This window comes from Pavona decussata, unplaced genomic scaffold, assembly GCF_977016875.1.
Source record: "Pavona decussata unplaced genomic scaffold, jaPavDecu1.1 SCAFFOLD_254, whole genome shotgun sequence".
In the NCBI taxonomy this organism is placed as follows: Eukaryota; Metazoa; Cnidaria; class Anthozoa; order Scleractinia; family Agariciidae; genus Pavona; species Pavona decussata.
In genome coordinates this window covers 3159194-3178590 of record NW_028145657.1, presented here as the reverse complement: position 1 = coordinate 3178590, position 19397 = coordinate 3159194, and the positions used below count along the sequence as shown (strand labels likewise).

Here is a 19397-nt window from a genome sequence, read left to right as displayed (position 1 = left end):
GTCAGCCGTAGCCCCCAGTCAGTCAAAAAGTGATATCGCATCATGAAAGCCTTATTTCGACCTTATTTTCTCCGTGTAATTTCGCATTCAGTCGAATATTCTGCTTTCAATCGATATCTTCATTTTAGCATAAGTCAACTGTTGTAACCTGGATGAGGTATGTAATTTTCATTAACGTGCGAACTGGTTACGCACCTCGGGCAAATAACTAGCTTTTCTCAACAGCAGGGGTCGCCGCTTGATCCCCAAAGATTTCCCATCAGCTCGCGATCTTCGCTTATCGTAGTATTAGCAGCGCTGGCTAACTGACGACTACAAAAGAAAATCCCTAGCAAAATATCATTCGTCTGCTAATAATTTTCTTAGCTTTATGAGAGGAAATTCTGTTTATTTTCTTAGCTAGTAATCCCGCTGTTTAAGACGAAAAAAAACTGATAGCATGTTACATAATAGTAAATCAATTATCGGTCCACATACAGGTTGGCTTGTTTTACATATTGATCTTCATCTTGACTGATACAGTCTGAAAAAGATTTGAGTTAGAGGATTCGTATGACTAGCCATTTTCCGATACTCGACAACTACATTTGACGGAGTAATATAAGCTAGAATCCCCTTTTTCTTACCCTCCGCGTTGACCAGGAAACTTTCAAACTACTATTGTACATAATGTTGTTTTTGTGGCGTTGTCGAGTTCTTTTCTAGCATATGATGTAACCATTTACCTTTTCGTCTGATACGTATAAAGAGTAAAGAGTTGTTATGGAATTCAGCATTCAGTAACCTGTTATTCATTTTCTCGCATTTGCATCCGCTTCCATTGATTAGAAAACCTGGTGTCTTCAAAACAAAACAAACCTCAAACCAGAAGCTTCGATCATGATAGCGCACAGGTTTCACGGAAATTCTCTTTGCATGGGGCTGTTGATCCTTTAAAAATACTCTGGTATTTTCACTCATAACTGCGGCTTGTCTTAGCTAAACAAATCTGTTCCGCCATTAAGCAGGAAAGACGCGTCACTATATACCACTGAGTTGACAAGATTTGTTCGGCCGAGAGCAGCAAAACATTCAGAGAGAACAGCTCCGAGAACAGGCTGACAATTCAAACAGTAAACAGTCGTTTTTCAGCCTTTCGTAAGGGCACATGCAAGCGTAAATAACAAGTCTGGTTTTATTTTCTAGTGAAGTATAAACATTTCGTAGGACCACTTCGACTAGACAACACTGTTTATGCCATAAGATCCCCTGAGGGGTAGGGATATTCAAAAAGTTATTTTAGGGCAGGTAAGCAAAGCCCGCGAAGACGTTTCATGTTTCATCCACTGCTAATTCGCGCGAATTCACATGATGTGAATAGCGCGGCAAAGCCCGGAAATTCCCGGGAAATTTAAAACCTTATTATTATAAAGCACTTAGCGTTCATCGGCCTTGGTGGTTTGAATCGATTATTATTTTGGATTATCCATGTCCGAATCACACAGGTTTGTTAGTGGTGAGGCTGAAGTTTTCCGTGTTTAATAAACAACATTTGTTTATTCACCGTTTCGGAAAGGATAACGAAAAGTAAGCCATTTAAAGCTCAGTTCGGCAGTGAACTCATTTGCCTTCTGCGAAATCAGCCAACGACTTCACAATAATTACATAAAAATCCGACCTTGGCTCGCCCTGGAGCAACTGATGTAAAGTTGTAAATCAAATCTCAGAAATTCAAAACGAAAGCTTTTTTTAGGAGTATATATATTTACAGGAAGAGCCACTTTTGATAAAATTTGCCTTCGTCCCTTATCTGTTGCAACCCACTGCCCTCTGGGGTCACTAAAGATGAAAGTTCGTATTTTCTGTGTTCTTGCCGGGCGGGAATTCTCCACACGTCGAATTTTGACTGTGGCGGGTGTAAAATAAATTCTCGTGAGTTTGTCTAAGCGCCAACGTAAGCAACACCGGAAATGTATCTATTGCCAAGGCCAATTGGAACTAACACGTGTTCATGGTGTATACTTTGGACTGTCAAGCAATTTGCAAACAGAAATGTCATGCACTTATAATTCAGAGATTTTTACTTGCCAAGAAGTGGTATAGACTCCAGTCTACGATAATTTTACCGGGATATGTTGCCAGCCTTTTTGTAGAGACAAACCAGTTGGAAATCAGTGAACATATTAAAATTGTTTCTTGATCAGAACAGATCTCTCTTGTTACCAGATACCCCGAGGGTGATATTGGGTGGTAGCATTCTCTTAATATTCCCACTCAGGCCAAGGTAAACAGTCAAAGTTTCATACACTCTGCATTACAATTAAATCTAATCTCTGCGAAGCAAATTAGCTTTGCTGAATACCTGTTCATTCAGTGTATCAGTGGCGTTTCCTCAAGGCTCAGTTCATGACCCAACTAATCTAATTCTCCTTGAAATAGTTAGGATAACTCCTAGAAATTTTTACAGTTGCAATAAAAGGATTACGCAGCGAGCACTTGACCCCAACTTGAAGACACGAATTTATCACAGCATCTAGATATTGTATTTAATTTTAAAACTTTTCAAACAGGGGTTCCCCGAGCCCTGTGTCCTGAAGATTTTTCTCTAAAGCCGACAAAGTTTTTTCCGTTTAAAACTCGGACAAAAATTCTTGTCCTGATCATTGGAGCGCTAGATAAGGCTTTGGACACTTACTAGACCCTGTAACAAATTCTACCTTGGGTGGAGCCCTGAGCGTCTAACGTTAACCCTTTGGGGCCTGTTTTGCCCTACGAGAGTGAAAAAGAGGGGGGTGGGGTGGGTGGGTAGTGACTAGGATTAAAGGACTGCAAAATTATAGTACTTCTAAAGATTGGATGATCCCCAGAACTGTTATATAAATGTGAACTTGATCAACTTGGTTTCTTAAATAACTTTCTGTGCCAACAACTTGAAGTGCGCCAGTATGGTATCTTGTATCCAATAGCTGCCCTGATGAGCTGCAACAGAACGCGACCCCCAGGAAAGAGAGGCAACCGCTGTTTGCGAAAAACACAAAACTGGTACAAGGTCGGAATAACAAGGATCATATTCTGCATGGATTGACTAGGTTACCGCCTGGTATGATTTAACCTAATGCCTATGCGTGTCCATGGGATAACTGAACCTGTTATCTTATTTGAATGTCCTTCTGTAGAGAGTGGGGTAAAGTTAGGTTATATTTGGCAAAAGTTGTCCCACGCGGTGGTTCCGTTGCGACAGTAAAACCAAACCTCCTCTTCGGCACTTTAATATGGCGGATATATATTTCTGTTAAATACATCTAATAATCCAATTTTCGTTCTCTGCTCACCGTGAGCTAATCCGAACCGATTCTTGCAGCTTTTTGAAAAACTGGAAGACTTTTTAGCTGCCGTTGAGAGAAGCAAGAAATAGATTGTTGGCACTTGACAGCAGGGCGTTCAACCTTGCCCCGGCCCTTTCATTAAAACAATCTCTCAGGCTTCACAGCTTTAACCATTTTAGTCTGCAAAACATTAAATACTGAGAATCTACCAATGCTATAAAGGTGTCAGCCTGTTTTAAGGATGAATTTTAAACATTGCATTGACAGTTTTAAATCTCAACTTAAAACCTATCTTTTTAAGAAGTATTTTTATTGTTTGTAACTTAGTTTATTTTATTCTTACGGTAATGTATTTTCGTTTTCTTTTAAATATACGATTGTAAAGCGCTATTTATCAGCATATGTAAATACGCGCTATATAAATTGATAAATTATTATCATTTCTTTCTCTTTTTTATATACTTTTAACTTGTAAATAGCAATTTGTATGGAATATTTTAATAAAGAATTTTCATATTATTATTATTATTATTATTATTATTATTATTATTATTAAAGAAATGGGAAAGCGGGTACATTCGATAAACGGTCTTCCAATGAGATGAGACCTAATTGATGAAGAAAAAATGCGTTGTAAACTCTTGGATAAGGTTGGACTGTTACTGACTGGGTTCGTTTTCTTTTCACTGAAATCTTAATTTCGAATCGGCAACCTTTGGTCAGTTTTACCGTGATCAACTATCACTGCTGAAGACTTCATTCAATAATAATTAATATTTGTATGGCGCAAATTAACATGTGCATATGATCAAATGAATTGAAGAAGCCTCAGGCCAAAAATATTGTCAGCAGTCTTATCACAACTTAAGGTTTTTAATCAAGAAATCGACAAAATAAAGGCAACTAAAACTGGTATCTATTTGAAAAGTCTCAACTGACAATGGAATTCTCCAAATAATAGCTGCTTCGCTCGCGTTAATGAAACGAGGGACGATATTCGGGTTAAAAACTTGTGGCATTTTTTCTTTGTTTTCTACCTTTCTTGCCTCGAACACTGTTGTTCTCTGACTGAAGTTTATACCTTTTTTTTTTTGCTTTGTTTGGCTTCATTTGTGATTTTACACCCAGGATGAGCGGCTCTCCAAGCCCTGGTCGTCAACGATATTTATTTCCTGTTTCAAAAACTCATTAATAATTCATAAGCCCATTGACCTATCAAATGGTCGATAAAAACATCACGTGCAGTGGTTTTAAAACCCGATAAACCTCCTCCTTATTAGTATGCGGTGTTTAATGTTTTTTTCGTATGCTTATTTCCAACGTTCACAAAAGCATCATTATTATGAACTCTCTTGACATACGCTTTTCCAGGAATGTTTTTGAAATAGCCGTTCAAAACCCTCGCAGCACGTGTTTTATCGGGTCTAAAACCACTCGGCTGCGCCTCGTGGTTTTAAATCCCGACAAAACACTACTGCTCGTGTTTTAAACATTACATAACTAGAACAGTTTTGCATTTTTCGGCTTTACAGCCGGCTGTTCCTATATGTGACACAAAATTAAATCAACCAATCGGATAAAATAAATAAATAAGTAAATAAATAAAGATATCAACTGGCTTTCGCAGTGTGGCTCTCTCTTCCACTGTTTTTGAGGTAGAATTGAAATTTGGGAATGTCAGTTTTTTATTGGACATACAGGTAGTGTGATTGGACATCGAAATGATTGGACATAAGTAGCGTTGATATAGTTGGGCATTAGGTCTTGGATTTCAGTGCTTCCACGTGAGGTTTCAGAGTTCCTCGCGTTTTTTATCCATCTTAATCCTTCTTAATCAAAACATTTCTTCTGTATTTCTGCTTTAATATTAACACCTCCTTGACACCGGGGTTTTTTTTGTACTTTAATAAATTCAGGTTTACGTTTCCCTTGATTAGAGGTGGAGCATGATCCAATTCCGGATCCTTCAATTAACATAGGCCAATCAAATGAAATCTACGTGTAAACAAGAACTGAACTGAACCGACAATTAACACTGGGTGTGTGTGTGTGTGTGTGTGATGTGGAGAGTAAAAGGGATTTATATGATAAGTTTTACGAACTGTGGTCTGGAGCTGATACATACTGAGCATCAATTCATTGCAGGAACAAGTTCCTGGTAATAGCTATAGCAGCTTAGGCAATGGCTTGCCTTTTTTTTTTTTTTTTTTTCGGCGACTCGCCAAACTATCCATTCACAATGTTACGTGTTCCAGGCTGTGAAACATTAATAAGCAATGACATACACATAAACAAAGAGGGTGTTTAATTAATGAGAAACCTCTCACCATTTCCGATCATTTTTTAATAATCGGAAATGATAAGGGCTTTTCTAGTCATTAATTAAAGACCAGTTTTGATGAAAAATTTCCGGTCATTCCAACAAGAATAGGCTTCCAACACGCACTACATTTATGACCCTCAAAAATTCACAGGGCCACATTTCACTTAAATATCTGTGGGCTCACGTCCTTTGGATTTCTGCAGGCTACAGTTTTGTTTTCGCTTGATTGTTTTCACAGAATAGATACAGAAATCAGTGGGTACACGATGTACATATCAAGTGCTAAGATTAGCTATATAAAGCACCGCACGTACTAACACACTTGTGTTAATTATACCATGTGTTCCGCCTTAAAACCATAAAATGACATCGTTAGGAAGTACTTAAACCGCTTGTTTGTTGATGTGTCTGATTTTCTCATTAGGGGGGAAACACGTCCCGGTTTGTGCACACTTGTGAAAATCGTAAAGACGCAGGAGAGAAAGAAGAACGAATTGACGCCGAAGAGGTAGCCTCCCAAGGAGTCATTTCCTTTCCAAGCGAGAGTTGAACGCAAGAGGCTAACGTAAACAAAACCATACCAGTAACTGAGGATTTCGTCTGGAACCGATGTCGTGTGACTGCTATGAACCAAACTAATTGCAGGGCTGACACTACGGCAAAGGGCTTATTTATTTGGGCCAATATTTCAACTAGTTCCACCAGCCTTCTTAAGGGCCAGAAAAAGACTGGTGGCTAGCTAGTCGAAATATTGACCCAAATAAAATTGCCTTTTCCCATAGCTAGTGTCAGCCCTGCAATCAGTTTGGTTTATTCAACGCATTTAAAGTGACGTCTGGCACGTGCATTTGAGAGATCCGGCAACGGAAAGTATTCACGACTGTTTATTTGTGCGTCGTGGTGCCCTGCATTCAAAAGTTTCGTAATTGCTATTTATTATTTATACAATGGACAGCGTAAACCTCGTGTTTTGCGTGATTGGTGTAGCGGAGTTTGTGATAAGAGTATTGAGACGCAGTGGTTTGACTAGCCTCCCACGCAGTCGTTTTTAGGGGACTCGAGTCCCTTAAAAACGACTGCGTGGGATCGAGGCTATGGTTTGACCGGCGAAAGTGATCAGTGTAGAGTCCGTGACAATGAGACTAGTCAACAAAGTTTTGTAAACTGTTTACAAACCTAGGCAAAATTTTCGCAGGAAAGTAAAACTACCCGATCCGGCGGTAAAATCAGACAATGACCGTTGCAAGTGATCTCAACCAGGTTTAAAAATGGTAAAACTTTGTTGTGATGTGAAAACGAAGGAAACATTTGCTCAAATGTATCGGGCGATAGAAATCCGGTAAGCTTAATTAACGACGGGTAATCGATCACAAATCGCAGTGAAACGATTGACATGCTGTAATATTTTGGGGATTAGTTTTTAAAATATTGTTTGTAAAATTCTTTCGAATTATACTCTAATTTAGAGGATCACAATTGCACGTGTGCAGTATCTAGAAATCTGCTTGAAAGTCTTTTAGCTGGTTCAGTCAACGTGATGCTCCCTCAGAAAAATGCCTTGGTTATTTTATTTTGCCGTGGTCTGTACTCTGAAAATCCCCAGAGTACGTCAAAAGGTTGGCTCGTAGCATAGTTCTTTTTTCTCACCACGTTTTGACGTCCTCTGTGCGTTATCAGAGTACAAACGCACAGCAAAATGGAATCCATTTGTTAAATACATATGCTGAGATTTACGCTCTGAAAACTCTCGGCGCGAAGCAAATTTTGTTTTCAAACATTTGTTGGCCAATCAAATGACGCGTATGCAGCGTATCGCTTTTTTCACGTGCGAGGAAAATACGTCCAATCATGAACCACGCATCCTTTTTTGTTTAACGGTTTCAACACTGACCAACATTCGTTCAACAAAAGTTGAACGGATGTTTTCCGACCATGGAAAATGGGTTTCGTATATTTAAAGCTCACTGGAAAACTGAGAAGCACTTTGTATCTTGTTATGTAGTTACAAGCGTAGTCCTCAATGACTGTATACGCCGCATTTCATATAAAATGAAAAATGATTTGAACTGCGAATTTGATCGTGTCGGCTTTTCTTTCACCCGCCGAAAATTTGTCTGCTCTCGCAACCTACCCCGGGTATACTTTCGCTCTCTGATGTACGGATTCCAGCGAATCAGGCCTTTCTTCGCGGGGAGATATTTCCTGCTAGGGCAACTGTGGTGCTGTGGGGAGAATGTTGTCTTTCATCAATGAGGGCAAACAAAGTAAACCTATTTTAGTTTTTCTGATATGAAAGCCGTTAACTCAGTCACTGGCTACTTTGTTACTGCGCGTACGTTCTGCGCATCTCGGGATGATCCTATCTGAGTGGCTCGGGTTTCTGAGGGACGGTTCCTACAGATCGATCTTAGCGAGGGCTACTGAAATCCTCTGAAAAAGAAATTAGGGAATAACCATGCACTTTTCAAAGATAATTAAACTTTAATTTGAAAAAGAAATAAAGCCTTTTAGGCCCGTTTAAACGGTTTGAACGATTGCCCAACATTCGTTGAACAAAAGTTGAACGGATATTGGGCAGATGTTGGATGAACGGGGTGTTCAAACGGTTTCAACGTAATTCAACATTTTCAAGAACAAAGCAAATGTTAAATCGATGTTGAATGAAAGTTTAACCCAGTTTAAATTTGCTTCAACAACTTTCAACATTTTTTACGCTTTCAACCATGTTGAACGACCTGTCCAAACGTCCCCGACATTTGGTTCAACAATTGTGTTGAACGCATGTTGAAGCAAATGTCGAAACCAGTTAAACGGGCCTTTACATTACGTAGTTTATTTGTTAGAACTATCGTTGTTTTTAAAATCATCTCTGAAAAATGCGAAGTTACCCCCAATTTTCTTCTTGGATTTCAATAGCCCTTGGTGAGACCTCCTTCCACGCATCGTTATAAACTGCGCAAAAATACCTCTGATAGGAAGCACCATCCTTAACAGAACCACAAAGCTGTTTATGTAGGCTTAGAGCTGGCCGTGGCAAACGTCCCACCATGCAGAAAGCATTTATGTTCAGAAATGCACCTAACCCTGAATTTGGGTACTTCATATAAAACAGGCCTTTTTGTCGTTTTCATATGTTCGACAGAATTATGAGTTTTAGTGAGAGTTAAGGTTAAGGGAAACCTTGTGGTGTCTATCATACATATGCAGTTCATGAATCTCATTAGCGCGCATTCCTGGACATATCTCGCAGAAAGCAAGGCAACCGAAAGAAGCTGGGTAAGATTTTTTCCAAGGTTCCGAAACAGAAATTAAAAACTAATCTCAAAGCAGTACAGAAAGCCTTTTTTATTTTACTCGTGATATTTACAAAACTCTCAATACGTTTTAAGACTTCTACATGTAACTTGTAAAGGCTCACAACCTCTTTATATTAATTAAGGAGTGCTGTATTTCTTTAAAAACTAGGTGCACAGAGAACGCAACCGAAATAAAGTTATTTCGAGACAACGAACCATCGGTGGCAGATCAAGAATGCCGTGTAAGGTGGAAGAACAAAATAAAAAGTACAGAGGACCAGGTTGGCAGGATTTCAGAGTTCAAAAAAATCTCCTCCCGTGGCATTATTTTTGGACAAAAAGTGCGACCCTGGCTTTTTCTCCATATCTGTCACTGATGACCTACAACGAAACGCGACTTCCTAATCTTGTGTAAAACTTCGCCGCGTCGGTAACGTGGCGTCCACAGGGTTGTGGACGCTGACGGGACACTGTAGTCTACTCTTAGTAACACTTGCAAAGGACGCTATCAATCATGACGGCCGAAAAACAATGGCCAACTTTCTTTAGAACGCTATTCTAGTGCACGGAAACTATTCATAAACGTTATGGACTGCGTATGGTTAGTTGTCAAGATCGAAACGGATACGTGGCATCAATTCCTATCTTTCTATCGACCGTCATTTCCAAGTTCGGGAAAAGTCGGTCGACGTTATTAATTTTTTCCTTGTCTTCGATAAAATTGGTAAGAGCTTCAAGCAGCTCGTTCTTTCTTTGAAAATTCACTCGATTTCACCCCATTGGTGCATGTATGAACAGGGAATTGAGATAGAAATTAGTTTTTTTTTTACCAAATTCCATGACTTTCCATGACCTATCCACGACTGTGTGAACCCTGTTTAACTGTCTACTGAGTAATGCCGCGTTTTTGCCACCTGAAATTAACTAATAGCTGAAAAAGGCTAAATTTTAGCCGGATAGCTGAGAAATGGACGAAATTTAACTGACAACTGAGTTTCCAGCACGCCCATACGGACCCTCAGTTGACGCTGCAAAATTCTAATGAGTCACTGACGGGCTACAAGGCTTTTCCCTTAGACGCAAAATTTTTCTTAGCTGTACAAAATGTGAAAAAGATTTCACCATTTTTTTGCTTTTTAAGAATTTCAAGAATTCATAGCTATTCAAATAAACAAAAAGGCTCTATAATAGCGTTAAAACACCAAGACAAAATTAAGAAAAAGATATAAAAAGCATTTTTTCGAGTAATCTATTCAAGAAAAGAAGGGGAAAAAAATGATTTGATGTTTGTAATATTATCCGACTGGAACCCGATTTAAAAAACAAAACAACAACAACAAAAAACTTTTGTCAACGTTCTTTAAAAACCAACACGAGGAATAAGAACATTAGGTCATACTCTGCCTTATGAAGATGTTTTGGCCTGACACAAAAGCTCACACAATCGCCTTATCTAAATCCCCTTACCAATCCTACATGTACCATCCCATCAATACAACCTAACTTTTTAAGGCCCGCTACGCAATAACGTTACGAGACTAGCTGCAAAAATTTACCTTAAACCTGCATCTGGCTGTACATGACAGTAACTTATCAAACATCTTGAATCTGGATTTAGTCCGTGACATGAAATACAGGAATAAGTGACGAACCGATAGTAATAGCTCAAATGAGAACTTGATAAGTTAATGGCAATATATATATTACATTTTCAAACATTAGTTACTTGAATTTTTTCGGACTTGTGAATATTTCACGAGTGTTATTTTTCTTTTCAACGGCCATGTTGTTTAAGGATACAGAAGACCTTTCGTAATCCCAAACTGATAACACATTGCTCGTAAAACTAGACTGAGCAATGATTCATTCTGTACTGAAATACCACTATAAAACCATCAGCGTGAAATTTAATGGTGTTCAACACAAGCCATTTTGTCCTGTGCATACTTTTGTTCTCTTAAAACTTTGCTCAGTCTCACTCCTGGCAACGGGTCTTTGAAATTATGACTAGTCGGGAAAACAGCGCGCGCGATAGCCCCCTCTAGTTTGGAAACTCGACGCGGGTGGCGGGAAAAACGCTCTGCAGCAGTTTATCCCTGAGAGAAAACAGGAACTGGTTGCAGTCTACTTTTGAGTGCAGATCTATACAAAATGACTAAAAAATTCAATAGTTTCAAACAGACTTCAATAATAATTTTAAAAAGTCCACCTCTGCCTTCCATTTCTAATTTTGTTGTGGCTTATATGACAAAATACTCCGAATCACGGACTGCTGTGATTTGATAGACTGGTGACTTGGCGGCCTGATGGCGGCGGGTTCCAGGCACTCCGCGGGTGGAACATACAAACTCTGTTGGGTCTGGGGCCGAGCCGAGTGGCGGGAAGCTGAGGGCCTTTGGTGCGTGAACACGCGCGGAGATGAGCGGGACTGCAGCCGACTTCGAATCTCTGAAAGCAACAAGGTATGATTTTAAGTTCGCAAGAAAGCAACGGAAAATTAGCGGCAGCAGGGTACTTCTTAGCGAGAGCATTATGGGTTTGATCAAAGCTTCCCCCTCAGAAAGCACCTTTTGACGTAATACACAGTCACCTGGTATTGATAGCACTGCTTTTTGGTATTACCGTATTTATTCGATTAACCGCCCTGGGCGCTTACTTAATTTTGGGCCCACGAGGGTGGGCGCTTATTACCTCCCCAACATTTTCAGCAAGCGAGGACATTTTTAGAGAATAACAAAACAAGGGATAACAAGTTTATTTCGCTTCAACAAGACAAAACAAAGTGCAAAAGCTAACAAAAACAAGCCATAAACAATTTTAAAAAAAGTTCCTCGACTACCATATTTAAAACCAATTTTGGAACACAAAACACAAATATCGCTCCTCTTACTTCATGCTAGGCTAGTACGGAATTTTTTTTGGAGGGGGTGGGGTGAGCGCTTATTCAAGGGTGGGTGCTCATTAACTTTTTGCGCTTTGAAGGTGGTACTTTTAAATCTTTTAAAACATTACATAATTCTACCTTCGATTTCTGCTTCTGCCGTCCCAGGCCTTGGTTTGTTTCCCTCAATCAGCACTTCTTTCTTCTTCTCCGTGGCAATAAACGGAGAACTTGGCTTACATCCGGGACTTGTCCATTGATACTGAGTGTAACCCTGCGAGCCGGCTGAGCGGGGAGTTCTGAGAAAAAAGATGAGAGACAATGAGTATCACATAAATGGAATATTAAACGCGGTTTTCTTAGTTCTCGTTTTTCATCCTCTAGCATTGGAGAAAATCTCAACCCCAAGAGAAATCCTGACTTTTTTTGTCCAACTGCTAATAATTTACAACTGGACGTCTTTTTGTTACACATACAAGGAACTCCTATTTTGATCAATTGCAAGTCGCCATTTTGACAAAAGTGCCCTTTTTGTACAAAAAAACCCGAGTGATTTTCAGCAAACACAGCCCTGGTAAAAAGGCCTTGGACCCACGAAATCCTTCAAATTTGTGTTTCTGAGGAAAAGGGACCCACTTAAGTTGTCGTCTTGAAATGTTATCTGAGGTCAGGGCTCAAAATCAATGTACCTGTTTCACTTAACTCTTAGGGGGAAGGCAGCGCCACCCTCCACATACATTTTACAGTTTTCATGGAGATTAAAACTAGTATTTGATGGAGAATGCATCGGTTTTAAGAATCACAAGGTTATGCCAGAATAATTGAGCTGAGTTCACAGCATAGTGTACAGCCAGTGTGGAATGAACAAGAAGCAGTATAACAAAATAAGAAGATTAAAGGAGAAAAGAGGAAAAACCTTTTGCTGTCAGAGAATAGCCCCGCAGAGCCAAAGAACAGCTTTGAACAATCAAGTGAGAAACAAAGCTGGAAGAAAGAAGAGTCAGAACAGAAACAGACAGATAAACAGTTAGAAACTGATTGTATTCAATCCTTTCATCCTCCCCAGCCGCCCCCCCCCCCCCCCCACCCCCCTTTCTAGATTAAGGCTACCAAGTGGGATATAGAGTGAAGAGAAAAATTTGGGAGCGGAGCAAGATGACAGGCTAGACCAGAGGGATGCTGCTCCACTGCTGAGACACCCAAAGCATTGTGTAAGGTCCACCAAAACTTTTCCAGTACATAATCATATATACACCTTGCTGAAAGACAACAGACCCCACAATTGGGATACGACCAGAATTTGGTTAAAAAACTAATCCAGATCAGAAATTTATGAACCCATTAAACACCCTGCTGACAGCCACAGAACTTTTCATTTTGTATTAGGGCACTAGATTGATATTCAAACAATGGACAACAGTCTTACCTGTGTCTAGAGTTAATTTAACTAGTACCCATTTTATTTTAATGTCTTTGGGAGTGGCATACATTAATTAAGTACCCCTACAATGTGTTCATATATCATTACATTTACTGTAAGTTATATTTTAAGACAACACCAAGGAGAACTTGCATGTTGATACTTGGGTTGAGTATCACTGCAAAGTTACCCTTAATAGATTATCCAATGGACTCCCTTTGACTTTTCTGTGTATCTCAAGCAAATTTCTTTGCAGTTTCGTACGACAAAGTATTAGCTTGGGTGTAGACATCTCAAAGTATTTTTTTCCAACACAGAAAGGAAATAGAAAACATCTTCACAGTCTTCACAATTCACAGGGCAGAAAAAGTGGCTTTACAGTGACTCAAAATCTGCACTTTTGTCTGGCATTCAAGCGGACAACAGCTTTTATTAGGCTGACCTTATATATCACAATTGGGAGACCCCCCCCCCCTTTCCCCAGACTTGGGTATACATGCAGATGATTTGTGCATGTAGTTGACACTACAAATATTATACTAAAATTCTAATTTTTAATGTACCTTGGTTTTTCAGCTTCCTCTTTCTCCCATTTCTTTCTCTCCATCTCTTCTCTTTCCTTCCTCTTTGTATCATTGTACTTTTGAATCTCATCCAACTCCAGACTGGACTCCTGCTGCAGCAGCTGATCGTCATACATGGGAGACTTCATCACTTCATTGTAACCTTCTCTGAATTCATGGTCGCATGAGCACACTGCACGGATCATGTCAAGGACAATTTCCTTTTCTAAAGAAATCATTAAAAACGATAATCTAATAGTCTTTTTAGTGTTGAGGTTTGTTCTTGTCTTCAGCATTCATTATGCATCAAGCTTACAGTATCAATAAATTACTGTCCTTTTACTGTTGCTATGGAAACCATGTTTGCCCAGAATTGCAAAGCGCATTTACAGTATTTGAAAGCATTCTGATTTAAATGGTGTGTTTTATTCAGGAACACAATTCTGCCTATTCTGAGTAGCTGGCCAAAACCTTATCCAACAGATCAAGTTATGATCTGTCTATTCCAAATAAATTCTGTTTATCTCTTGTTTCATTCAGTAAATGCTTTTTTTTTTGCTGGCTAAGGTACAAAAGAAGAATAAACACTGTTCTCACACTTTTCATGAGTAACTTGTTCATAAATACAGGTTTGGAACTAAAAACCCTTACCTTTTTCAGGAGCATAGACAAGCCACGATTTAATGCCATCTGGATGGGTAGGCTTCAGAATATTTACCAACATATTTAGCACCTAATGAAACAATAGAGCAAAATTGTTACCAGTAACTTGCATATGCACTATGGCAACCTAATAACTAACAGATCAGACTGGTGAATGGGAAATTCAAGAAATTCGATTCTGGCTACTGACTGCTTCACAAAAATTTGAGATGGTGGGACAAGTGAAATCAGCAGGGTTCTCAATTGTTTATTAAAGTTTCAGAGTAACATGGGTTGACTCATGTCTTTCAAGTGAAGGCTGATGAAGTAATAAATTATTGCCTCAACCTACAGTACATCTGGATATATACAATGTATAGGCACTGGCTGCATTATGAATACAACGTTTCTATCTGAGACAGATATAATTTAACCAGTTGTAGCCTGTAAAAGCGTACCTTTGAACCAAGTATACAGTCCTACTAAAAATAATATGGTAATACGGTTTTTTGTTTTAGAACTCCCTGACTGACTTCTGGAAATTTCACTTTCATACTTTCTGGTGTTTAAGACACCCACCGGATTGACCCCTTCCCTTTCTCTCAGAATATTGCATGAATGACCTTCCATGGATGACGGAAGTATGGATATTTTCTGGAACCACACATTCTTCCCTACTCCTTCTTTATGAGCCCCATGAAGAAACTTTCCCCCAAACTCCTCCACCCCAAAACTGGGAGAGAAGGAGATCATTCCCTGTTTCATTAATTACAAGTCACTTTCCACTTACAGTAAGGTCAGCATCAGATTCTGCAGTAATATGCTGTAAAGGAAGTCCCTGTTGCAGCATAGAGGGTCGGTCTCCCTGTCTTGATTCCCCCTGTCGTGTTGGAGGCTTTTCCCCATTTGGAGACAGAGGTTTCTCACCATTTCTGGAGCGAGGAGGTAGATCACGACCCCTGGATGGTGGTGGCTGCTCTCCTTGTCTGGATCCTTGCCGTGATAGCGGCACTTGGTAACTTGTTGTGTTTGTGTAAGGGTTCTTAGTCTTGATGCCTGTGGCTTCAGTGAATCTTTTAAGCTCCTCTCGCCATCTCTGTGTTATTGGAACTGAAAAGTAAAATGAACTAACCATTATACTCATCTACAACGAAGGGATGAAGGCACAGTTCAATGCTTAAATTCACCAGATTTAAAAATAGAAGGGGGATAAATTTTTTAGTCTAACTTTTCGCATGTCTTGCAGTGTATATTTTTTTTCTCCAAAGCCACTTTGGAGTCTTAATTTCTTTCAAGGCTAGCGAAGTCTCAAGTCTCAGAAAAAAAAATAATGCTTGTCTCACCTGTCAGATTTCACAGTCTTGAATATTTTACCATTCAATAAAAATGTTGGAGAACACACAGTGCTGAATGATTGCTTATTTCTAATTTTCATTTATTGTTTGAAAGCTAACAAAATCAATTTTGGATGGTTTCGGTAAATTAAATCTACACAATCACATAGTTCGAGCCTAATTATTTTTTCTCAGTCGTTTCATAACAGAAAACCCTTTTAGCAAGTTGAGTTCTTAACAGTTTCACACTTGTAAGCCAATAATTTACATATGGATATAATGTCCAGCGAGTTCCTTTTTTGTGGTTTATAAAACAAACCGAGAATATATAAGAAATAAAAGATATTTTTAGTTAACTAAATGAATTTTACCAGAAAAATAAAGTACTTAGTGGATTGTTTATTCAACCAAGAAAAGGCAAAACTATACCAACAAATGTAAATAGTCTGTATGTGTAGCGTCTTGTTTTCTTGGGTTATTTAAAACTACAATGTATTCAAAAGTGGATTGCAAACAAACCCAAGGAGAAAAAAGCTGAAAAGATTACCCATATTTGCTTTAAAATCCCCATTTCAGACAGTAAATTTTTATCAAAAATTCATGGACTTCAAGAATTCTATTAGGGTTAACTTGAAGCTACAGCTAAACTAAAATCAAACACGCCGCATATCTTAAAGAACAAAGCAATAACTGAGAGAATGCTCGTAAAACGTTTTCTTATTTCACTCCAGGGAAACAACAGAAGCTTTTCTCCAGACTACTAAGGAAATTAGCTATTTTTTGCTCAGTGACATCAAGTAGGATATCATTTCAAGAACGGGTGTCCATATCGCTTTTCACTCACAACAATTTATCGTTGCTAAGTACAATTAGAACTTCATTACTGCCAGTTTTGAAACAAAAAAGGTGAAGCTCTTACCTAGTCCGATGGAAGGAATAGCTTTTTCCTTGGCGAAGACAACTGTGTCAGCATTGATCGGCAATCTCAAACCTTGGCTTGATTTCAAAGGTCTCTGTCGCATTTGGTCGATAGTCGGCGTGCTTACCATGTACCTTCCAACATCTTCTTCAACACCGGGGGAATCGATTACCGTGCAGACGGGAACGTTCAAAAGCCCTTTCATATGCCTTACCCGCTGTGGATGCGGGTTATGTCTTGCAAAAAAGGGATTTTTGCTGTTTCTGTTAGGAAAACTACTTGCATTGCTCAGAGACGACGAGCTTCGAGGCCATGCGTACCGACTTGTAAGAGGCATTTTGTCGTCAAAATTTTCCTGAATTGTACCTCGAACGAGGAGTGGCTGCGCTCCGCTTGGTGTGAACGTAGGCATATCTTCCATTCCCTTGTAAAACCACCAAAATTTGAAGTTTTCGTGTTGAATTGAAAGGAACTTTAGGTAACTTTAGCGCGCTCCCTCCAAATGAAGTTATCCGATGTCAAAGTCACATCAGTGTAATCATTCCTCAAGTTCTAATTGGCTGTCACGTCGTTATAGAAACATGCATAGCAAATCGATTTTTACTCCACCTCACGCGCCATTCAAAATGTTGAAAGAAAACAATAATGGCTTATTATCTAGGGATTAATATTCAACCCATTCATGTAAAATTGATTACGTCCATTGGCCTAAGATTTTTTTTGTTCCTAAGAATCAAAGCCTCGCAAGCAAACATTTTAGTTATCACCAGTCACGATTAATTTTGTGAGTCAGATATTGGCTACGCTTCTTATGCGCTTGGAAACCAAAAGGAACAAATATTAGTTCGCAGTTAAAAGAGTATTTCATTCAAATTTTTCCTGGTAAAAATATTACCACTTCCAATTAAGTGAGTAAATGTAGTTTCGTGTATGTGTTTTTTTTTTTTAGCTAGAAGGAAGCCAGAGAAAATGAAGTCGTGAATCAAAACAAAGAACGCTAATTGATTGCGCTAAACTGGAACAAGGAAAGATTTCCGTACAGCCCCACATAATAATCATACATACAACACTGTCATACTGACCCTCAGCTCTTCCAAAAACAGCAAGCATGAATAGAGTGTGAGTCTCAAAATGTATACATAATTAATTTTTAAGTTGTACTGGAAATCATCAAAAACAACAACAACAATTTATTAAGTATTTCCATATCTATAGATGCATTACCTATCTAAAATTATTAAAACTCATAATATTAATTTTTGAACAACATATTTTGCAGCTAAAGTTGGTCCACGGATAACTGGGTCGATGCTATTAAAGAGGAACATAATTTTTGAATTTGTATCAAGGTCTTTGAAGAGAGTATATTTTTCAGTTATTTCATTAAATAATTTTAGTTTACCAGACTCACATCAACAGTTACACTCTTCTGCCGCTGCTTATAAACATGTCAGGTTTGCAGTTCATGTCCCTCTGGAATGATCCACCATTAGCTAAACTCTTGTCACGGAAAAAAATCGAGGGCAGGTCGCAAGAGCAAATCAGACTGCCCCTGAAGAAAGTTTACGAAAATAATTACAAGCAAACAGGATTCGCTTAATTTCTTGGAAGAAAGCTATGGACGTGTATAATATGACTGAAAATGAAATCGTAATGCCCGTCACTTTAGGACAGTATTTCCGTTGTCTGTAGTTGGCCAGTAATGACACTTGTGTAATCAGTCACAACGGACGAATGAGAGCAGTGCGGGTTTAATTGGTTTGAATTCTCTCTTCATTTCTGGGCCTGTGGCAAAGCAAAAGTTCCAAGCCAGACTTCATGCAAGGGATTTGTCGAGAGAGGGGCAATTTACTGCTCAGTCTGTAGTAGCTTCATATTACTTTTTCCTCCTGTTTCAAAGGTCTTGTGTTTTCCTTTTTAAAACTTTGAAAGTAGTAAATAAATAAATAAATAAATAAATAAATAAATAAATAAATAAATAAATAAATAAATAAATAAATAAATAAATAAATAAACGAACGAACGAACGAACGAACGAATGAACGAACGAATGAATGAATGAATGAATGAATGAATGAATGAATGAATGAATGAATGAATGAATGAATGAATGAATGAATGAATGAATGAATGAATGAATGAATGAATGAATGAATGAATGAATGAATGAATGAATATAAAGGAAATGATTAAATTAAATATCACATGGTGCGAATCACAGAACCGTACCAGGCACTTTTACAATATTATTCGAAAGCTGTTGTTTTGTTCTTAATTCAGTAATGACTATATAGAAAATAGAAGAAGCGACATAATAGCTAAGTGGCTTCATTTTGTATTTCCTGCAGCTTGAGCTCCATCGAGTGAGAAGCACTGCACTTTCAACATGTGTGTCTTACTCCCGCATCTAATTTGCATCCTGCATACTTTAATTTACATCGATTATATAATCACATGCATATTGTTCAGTAACCTACACAAATTATGTTATTTTTAAACAATAATCTTTTAAAGAGAATCTGAATTTTGATCCGCAAACGCCTTTGAGACGACACAATTTTAAACTTGTTAAATTGTGTGGAAGCACCGAACAAATAAAATAACCAAGCGTTTTCCTGCTTTTATGAAAAACAAAAACTACAGTCTGCCGAAGAACCAATAGAAATGTATGACTTAGTTTTGCCAGTCGCTTTTAACAATTTTGCTATTAAAAA

The 19397-nt window shown here is 38.5% G+C and overlaps 1 protein-coding gene across 1 annotated transcript; it reads right to left on the bottom strand.

Moving 5' to 3' along the window:
* Positions 1-8949: 8949 nt before the first annotated feature.
* Positions 8950-17221, bottom strand: LOC146456612 (uncharacterized). The gene is made up of 6 exons (XM_085092842.1): positions 16684-17221; positions 15221-15540; positions 14440-14521; positions 13789-14014; positions 11947-12104; positions 8950-11372 (listed from the first exon to the last, which is right to left on the bottom strand). Exons 1-6 carry the CDS (start codon positions 17102-17104, stop codon positions 11149-11151), a joined length of 1431 nt encoding a protein of 476 aa, XP_084948968.1. The 5' UTR covers positions 17105-17221; the 3' UTR covers positions 8950-11148.
* Positions 17222-19397: the final 2176 nt, after the last annotated feature.

Coding starts and splice junctions, on each gene's coding strand:
- LOC146456612 (XM_085092842.1), bottom strand. CDS start 17,104: ATGGAAGATATGCCTACGTTCACACCAAGCGGAGCGCAGCCACTCCTC. Junction 15,541..16,683: donor TATTCCTTCCATCGGACTAG/GTAAGAGCTTCA, acceptor TTTACTTTTCAG/TTCCAATAACACAGAGATGG. Junction 12,105..13,788: donor GAGGAAGCTGAAAAACCAAG/GTACATTAAAAA, acceptor CTTTTTTCTCAG/AACTCCCCGCTCAGCCGGCT.